The following is an 8,488-nucleotide window of genomic DNA, read 5'->3' on the forward strand; positions in this document are numbered from 1 at the left end:
ATTTGAATGATTACAAGGTTTCTCATTAAGGACTTAGGAGTAAAAATCCTTAAGAACCGGTAGTTAATATCATTGAATTAAGTTGTTGCAAGGTTAATTTAGTGTTATTGATGAATTCAATCATACACCTTTCTTGACATTTTATTTTCTATTTTTAAAACCAACAATCCAAAATCCCCTAAAGTCTCTTATTTAATTAAATTGAAACAAGAACTTTGTTTCGTCAAGTAGTCATTGAGATCGATACTTGGGAAAATTTACCTTATTATTATATTGGAAGATTAGATACTTGCTAATTTATCGATCAACAGGGCCGTTAACAAGGTGTTTGTTGCAAATTGTTCCTTAATAAATTTTAAAATTCAATAAATTGGTCCTTTTAAATTTTCAAATTACTAAACTGGTCCATATTTTTAAAATTTTAAATTAAACTTTTTTTAATTTATAAAAATATTTAAAATGAATTATTTTAATACTTTATTAAATTGTTTTTTTAATAAAACTCTAATAAGCATTTTAAAAAATATATTAAATCCTCTAGTAATCTCCAATCGTCTTGCCTAAATGTACCATTAAAATTAAAATTTAACATAAAAAAGTGAAAAAATACCGTTAGCAACATTTACACAGTCATCATATATATAAACTAGCTTCTAATCCCTAACCCGCCAAAATGCTATTACCAGTATGCGCTTCAATTTTGGAAGATGAACTCTCCAATTTGGAAAAGAAATTACCAGAATTTGGAAGAAGAACACGTACGTAATCATCCCCAACCTTCATTTCTTTCTTTCTTTCTCGCACAGTGGTTTTTGTTATTCATCTTCTGATCAATTAATTTCTTGAATGATCTATTCCATGTTGTGTGATTCAATCTTGATTTTATTTCTGTATTGCTTTTCTTTCAACATTTCAATTCCTTTCACAAAATCGTTTCTTTCAATGATTTTTATTTGATTTTAGATACCTGCGAGTTCTTTTCTATCCTCTGTTTTCTCTTTATTGATTATAAATTTTCCTGTATCGCATTTAGATGTATTATTAGGTTAACGAATTGATCAATTTGGTTTTAATTTGCACAATATATAGCAAAATAGATTCTTTTGATTTTACTATTTTAGGTTACAATGTGTTTTCAAATTTTTAATTGAAAGTTTTTTTTATTCATATATATTGCAGAAATGTTTATACTTGAAATTCATCTAGCTGCTTGCTAGAGAAAGTGTTAAACAAGGGCACAGAAGCTTCCAGGTATACATCAATTCCTATACATATGGAGCAGTTTTTTTTATTTTATTTTTTATAATAAAAAAATAAAAAATTGAGGCTAGAAGTAGAAACTATTAATTAAAAATTTAAAAGTTAAATAAATAGATTTTTTTTATATAAAAAACAAGTCAAATTAATAGTTAAAGCCATATAAAAATTTTCCGTATAACTATTTCGTAATTGATATATATTTTTAAGTCATATATAGGAATTAGGCCTTATTGAAATATACCTCTTTTGTTTTCTTTGCTAAAACGAGAACAAAAACTAATTTTAGTTATCAAACTTTTGATTTGTACTGGCCTAACTAGGACTAATTTCAAATTTTTAATTTTTTTGTTTGTTTTGAATATTTAATTTTAAAGAAATGACACATTAATGGTAAAACTTATGTGTCACGTCAAAATAATAAGTATTTTAGGTTTTTTTAAAAGAAAATTGGAGTGGAAACTACAAAAATTGCAAACAAAATGTAGAGGACAATATAGTCCGATTGTAAAATTCAGAATATTAAAAATATAATTGAACTTTATTATTATATTTTAATCTTGACAATTTAATAGTTAAAATATGAATTAATGAGAATTGATAAAAAAATTATATTTTTTTTTGAAAAAAAAAATTGAACAAGTGAGATGTTAGATATTCGCGTCCCTTTAATTAGCTATTCATGCACAGATATCAATTTAGCTAATTTAACTAAACATAATTAAGCCTAAAAAATAAGTACCAAATTAACAAACTTTCTCTTTTAAATAATTAATTTATAAAATTAATATCAATTGCCAAAAAATTAATATTATTTAATTTTGTTAATTTAATGAAAGAGTCTTGTAGTACTTAATAGGCCAAGTTACTATTTTTATATATACATAAATTTAGGGTAAATTTAGGGTTCAAGATTATACCTAAACTCGCCAACTAGACTAAATAATTGGAGTTAGCCGAATTAATTATTAATTAGTTAATTTAATTAATGTATATGAGAACGTGGCATTCTTGTATAGGATCCAAAAATAGCGTTGAACAGAACAGATTCTGTTAAGTTAGTGTCTCTCTCCTATGAATCATTATTTTATTTATAATTATAATTAAAAAAATTTTAAAAAAAATTAAAAACAGATTGAAATATAATCGGAGATTGAAATAGAATAAAAGTTGCAGGTGCATCGGCAGCGGAGACGCAAAAATATTATGAAGCATGAACATCAACATTTCAAGAAACGGCAACGGAGGAACCCCACAGGCTTGTTCTGCTTGTAAATACCAACGTAGGAAGTGCGGTCGAACCTGTATTCTCGCACCATATTTTCCTCACGAACGTCAAAAACAGTTCCTTAACGCCCATAAATTATTCGGTGTCGGTAAAATCACCAACATGCTTAAGAATGTTCCTCTTGAATCTAGAGACCTAACCATGTCTACTATTGTTTATCAATCTGATATGCGTGCTTTGGATCCTGTTGGTGGTTGTTATAGACATATTCACAATCTTCAATCTCAGATTGATTTTTATACCGCCCAGCTTCATTTCACTCTTCAACAGATTGCTATTTGTAGAGCTGCTGCAGCTTCTTCTTCTTCCCATCATCATCATCATCATTATGGTGATATCGCCGTCGTTCCCGATGATAATAATATTAATATTAATAATAATAATCATGATGATGAAGCTATTATTAATCCTCCTAATTATCAACATCAACATCAACATCAGCAACAGCAGCAGCATTTTGTTGGAGAACAGTTGGATGATATGAATATGTTTCAACCGCAACCGCAAATGCAACCGCAGTATGTTGTTGATGATGTCGTCGGTGTCAACCCTAATTATGTTCCTTTACAAGAGGATCTTAACACGTGGGTGAATTCTATACCGTTGTCGCCGCCGCTATCGTTGCAGGAGAATAAAAAGGAGGTGGATGAGGTAGATCAAGAACGGCTTGGCGATGACCATTTAAATGATGATCAGAAACCCGGTTTTGACCTAATCAATGAAATGAATTCGTCGGATATCGTCAGAAGTACTATCGATCCGAGACACCAGGTGGTTAATTATTTGTATATCATTGATTCATGATCTTATTTAGTTTGAGTTTCATTGGATGAATCACATGATGATCCTATAATGCATTGCATGGGTATTAGCTTTTGACATATTCCATATGTACATGATTGTGTATTTCATGCATGAAGCCAAGTTTTGTCATTAATTTATCTGTTACATATCATTACAATAGTTCATTTAATTCTTAGGATTTCTTGAGATTTTTTGGCTTACAGGAATTAGATCATTACTATAAATGTCTTTTATTGTTATGATATTATGATTATGTTATCTGATATTGTGATATTTTACTCAAATATGCAGTTATGATGAAGCTGTATTGTGAATAAGAAAGACAGGGCTGTAATAAAAGGAGAAGCAGGTGACTCCATGGATTGGAAAGGTGCAGCAGCTTTGTTTATTATTTTTTTAAGTTATTATTAGAATAGATTGCAGAAACTTTTTGCTAGTTTTTTTAGACTTAGAATAGTGTCCAAATTTCAGAATAGTAATTTTTTTGCATGTGTTTTTTTTGTAAGGCATAGAGTTCTTTCCTATTGCTGTTACTGATTTGAGTTTTTTTGAGGCTGGAGCAATTGTTATTTCAATATCTGTTTGCCATACTATAACAACACCGCAACAACTTTGTACATGAGAATTACGAGCTTACATTGGATCCAGATCCGATGCAGTCTCGCTGCAAGGTGGCAACGGATTGCAGGATCGTTTGATCTAAATACAACGGATATTTGGATTTTGATCTGGTTTTGCAATCCGTTGACATGAGCTTAGATTCTTTGCAATCTGTGTGACCGTATAAAGGGTCTAAACTCTATAACATGAGTTTAGATTGTTTGGAACGGTTACACAGATTCCACTGCACATATAAAACATCACAAACATATGGATTTATTCCGAGACATTATAGAAACATATATTAACTTGTAGGACTATTAGCAGTAGATGAAATTAGGTGAAGCTTGATATTCTCAAGCTGCAGCTCCAACTGCAAATTCTTCTTCCTCTCAGTTTCTAACTCCATCCTCAACTTAGAGATCTCCTTCACCGTTTTCTCCTCGCTCTCAGCCACATGATTCTCCTCTCCATTTCCACCAATTAGACTCATCAGAAACTTCACCTGTCCCAGTTCTTGTTCCAAGCTCCCTTTCAACACACTCAGAGTCGCCAACGTAGCTTCACGGTTCTTCACAACACCACTAACATCATCAATATCAACCTCATCAGAAGCATTGAGGTTTGCGTCAATCACAGTTCCTGATGATGCAACATCTTCCTCCACTTGGATCGCGTTTTCTTCTTCAAACCGAACTTGTTTCACCACATCATGATCTTCTCTGCACGGGTCCTTTGGGAATACCGGCTCAAGTTTCAACCCATCTTCATTGAAATTCCATCCACTAATTCTTCTCTGCTTCACATTCACCACTGAGTTCTCATCATCATCACCATCATCATCATTACCATTCGAATCTGCACCCATTGTAACTTTGATCTCTTTATACCTTTTCTCAACACTAGGCAAACCATTCAACACATTCTTCACCAAAAACTCTGGTCCCTTGCAGTTTTTAAAGAATGAATGCTTAAGCAACTTCTCAGCTGAAGGTCTTTTTGCAGGATCTTGATTCAAACAAGAAGCAACCATATCCTTAAAAGCCTTAGAAAATTTATTACTTCCACCACTATGACCCTTGTAAATATATTTATCAAAATCAGAAAACCTAAACCTCTTGGTGATGTTAAGCATCATTGACTTAGAAGGAGGAAGATGAGAAAGTGGTGGTCTTCCATGTGCCAACTCCAAAGCAGTTATCCCAAAAGACCAAATATCAGCTTTGAAACTGTAACCATTATGAGAATGAATAACCTCAGGAGCCATCCAATAAGGTGTTCCAGCAAAATCAGTAAACATAAGAGAAGAAGAAGAATTAGAAGATGAAGATGAATAAGAAGAACATGCTCCTACAGAGTTGTTTGATTCATAAATGGAAGCAGAAACACCAAAATCAGCAAGTTTCACTAATCCATTTGAGTCAACAAGGATGTTACCAGATTTGATATCTCTATGAAGGTGACCTTGTCCATGGAGGTAAGAAAGAGCATTGAGAGTGTCTTTGAGAATAACTGCTATGGATTGTTCGGTTAAGCCGTTTTGGAAAGAGTGAGAGATTATGGACTGCAATGAACCTCCTGCCATAAATGGCATAACCACCCAAAGACGGCGGTCCACCGTGAAGGAACAGTGAGCTTTGAGGATGTTGGGGTGAGAAAGAAGTGATAATGTCTTCGCTTCACGTCGAACATCGTCGAGGTCGGGGCGGGAACGATCTAAGTCTATGGATTTTATAGCAACTGGTATGGAGTTTATGGGGATGCAGATTGCTTTGTAGACGACAGCGCTGTTACCGGCGCCAATCTCGTCGATGATCTTGTAGGAGGAAGAGTCTAATGGATATTGCACCCTTTCTACTATGTTGCTTGCCATGGAAGTTTTCATATAGAGGTTGAAAATTGAAATGGGTTGTTAGAAAATATATACAAGAGGAAGAATTTATATGAGTTGCATGGAATGGTGATGGATAGGTGGATGGAGGAAATTAATTGATAAGAAAGGGTAGATTGAGTTTAAGCAGTTTTCTTGTGAAGGTTGATGAAAAAAGAAGAAAGTATCATAAGCTAGAGGTGATTTATTTCTCATTGATATACTGTGGCTGTGAAGCCATGCATGTGAATCACAAAAATGATGTATAACTACTATATTAATTAATTACGAAATAAGTAAGTAAGTTTAATTTATTTATAGTTTTTTTTTGTGTGTGCATCATTTACACCAATTTCTATTAGAAACTCATAATATAAATTTGTTACACTTAGGCTTTTACACATCCACCACGTCATTGGATTTAGATCCAATCTTTAGATTTTAAGTTTGATATTTCTATATGAAGCTGTGGATTTGTTGAAATCCAATATATTTTATGTATATGTTTGAAGGTGTGGATTTGGAGGCATTTACAAACTCAATTTTTGCCTTTAAAAATAGTACTATTATTTAAATGAGTTGTAATAAATTAAACTAGATACTCATGCAACATGTTGCATGTGTAAATATTAAAACTTATTAATTTTTTTAAAATAATGTTGATATTGATTATACAAAATATGATAATAAAATAGTTGATGTTGAGATATTAATTTGAACAAATAATTTTTCTTTTAAATTGCATTTAAAAACTTGTTTTGGAAAAAAAAAGAAAATTTGAGTTAATCGTTACTATAATTCAAATGACTTAGAATAATTTAAACTATATGTTAATCAGAGTATATTGGTTTAAATTAGGATATTTCTGTAAGACTTTTATTTAGTCTTATTATGTTCTAATTTTAAGGGGTTCTAGTTTAATTTAGTCTTGTGTTGCCACAGAATACAAGTCTAGTGGATTTGTATATATATTTTTCTTTTATTTTTAATAAAGATGAGCAAGTCATTCCCTCTATTTGATTACGCCTGCCATTAATTTTTTATTTGACTTGCAAACACAACATAATTTAATATGAAGATCTAGAGGAGCAACTACAACAGAGGCATAACAAAAGAAGTTTGAGGAGGTGAAATTGAAGGATCTCAAAGTGAAAGAATTATCTTTTTCAATCAATTGATAGAACCATTCTTAAAATCATATTAAAAAAGGACATTGCTAAGAAGATTTGGAACTCGGTGAAGAAGAAATATAAAGGGAGTTCAAGTTAACTCTAGAAGTGAAGACATGTGAGAGAATTAATGGATATCTTTCTCGAGACATGACAATAGCAAATAAGATGGAGGTGAATGAAGAATAAATGAAAGATGTCACTATTGTAGAGAAGATTCTTGAAACTTTGACAAGAAAAAAAATGTAATTATGTAATTGTGAGAATCTAAGAATATTAATACATTCAGTTGATAAATTTCAAAGTTTACTCATTGTGCATGAACATAATTTTCACAAGAGCAATGGAGAAGAGCATGTCTTGAAAGTGAATGAGGATAAGAGAAACGGAGGAAAAGGGCGTGGTAGAGGAAATTTCAGAGATCAAGGTCGAGAAGAAGGACACTAAACTTTCACCAAAGCCATTGTGCAATGTTATTGATGTCACAAGCTTGGACAATTTCAATATGAATGTCCTACATGAAAAAATGAGGCCAATTATATCGACTCAGAGGAGCATGCATAAATGTTGTTAATGACCTACATTGAAAAACCTCTAACCAAGTGTGACATGTATGCTGTTTGGACTCCGGGTGTTCCAATGACATGTGTGGAGATGCGATGATGTTTAATAATTTAGATGATAATTTCAAACAAGAAGTAAAGTCGGGGAATGAAGTTGAAGGATCTCAAAGTGAAGAACTCCCTTAAAAGAATAAGAAATATCAAATTGCATATGAGTGGTGTTAACCATGTCATCACATGAGTCTTTTATTTATCAGAATTGAAGAATATCTTATTGAGTATAGGTCAAATGCAAGAAAAATGACTTACGATTCTCATTCATCAAGAAATGTGCAAGATATATCACCCCATAAAAACTTTTATTATTCAAACCACTATGCCAACAAATCAAATGTTTACCTTGCCGGCTAAAGTAGAGGTGAAAATTGCAGTTAGTTTTCTCATGATTGCATAAGATCTCTCACAATTATGACATCGTCGATATGGCCACTTAGGCCAAAAAGGCCTAAAACTCTTACAAACCAAGAGTATGGTACATGGACTTCCATATGTCCCTTCTACCACAATGGTTTGTACTAATTGTTGGAAAAGGGAAGCAACATCGATATCCCATTCCTAAGACTAGTGTATGGAGAGAAACCAATAAGCTACAAGTCATACATGCAGGCATTTGCGATATGGTCATTACTACATCAAATAGAAAGAAAAGTCGCATACCATCGAATTTACCCTACCTCTATATCATCCCCTATAACCCTAATGCGTAACCATTGCATCCCAAACATATCATCTCATAAGCATTTATACCTAATAATCTGCAATGTTCCACAAACCAAAGGCATGGGGTTCACCTATGAAGCCTCAAGACCCACTGATCATGTCGAGTTATATCTAAGCCACCTTGAACCTAATCTCTATCCTCAAGCATCCTCCACAA

General features: G+C 32.3%; 2 protein-coding genes across 2 annotated transcripts; one reads left to right on the plus strand and one right to left on the minus strand.

Moving 5' to 3' along the window:
- Positions 1–609: 609 nt before the first annotated feature.
- LOC127087366 (LOB domain-containing protein 7) lies at positions 610–3,884 on the plus strand. Its single transcript, XM_051028250.1, has 4 exons — positions 610–758; positions 1,180–1,251; positions 2,434–3,316; positions 3,641–3,884. The coding sequence occupies exons 3-4, from the start codon at positions 2,471–2,473 to the stop codon at positions 3,644–3,646; spliced, it is 852 nt and encodes a 283-aa protein (XP_050884207.1). The 5' UTR covers positions 610–758; positions 1,180–1,251; positions 2,434–2,470; the 3' UTR covers positions 3,647–3,884.
- A 28-nt stretch (positions 3,885–3,912) lies between these two features.
- LOC127087365 (serine/threonine-protein kinase BLUS1) lies at positions 3,913–5,873 on the minus strand. The gene has a single exon (XM_051028248.1). The coding sequence runs from the start codon at positions 5,832–5,834 to the stop codon at positions 4,254–4,256; it is 1,581 nt and encodes a 526-aa protein (XP_050884205.1). The 5' UTR covers positions 5,835–5,873; the 3' UTR covers positions 3,913–4,253.
- Between the last annotated feature and the right edge of the window lie 2,615 nt (positions 5,874–8,488).

Source organism: Lathyrus oleraceus, chromosome 5 (assembly GCF_024323335.1).
Source record: "Lathyrus oleraceus cultivar Zhongwan6 chromosome 5, CAAS_Psat_ZW6_1.0, whole genome shotgun sequence".
Taxonomy (NCBI): Eukaryota; Viridiplantae; Streptophyta; class Magnoliopsida; order Fabales; family Fabaceae; genus Lathyrus; species Lathyrus oleraceus.

Coding starts and splice junctions, on each gene's coding strand:
- LOC127087366 (XM_051028250.1), top strand. CDS start 2,471: ATGAACATCAACATTTCAAGAAACGGCAACGGAGGAACCCCACAGGCT.
- LOC127087365 (XM_051028248.1), bottom strand. CDS start 5,834: ATGAAAACTTCCATGGCAAGCAACATAGTAGAAAGGGTGCAATATCCA.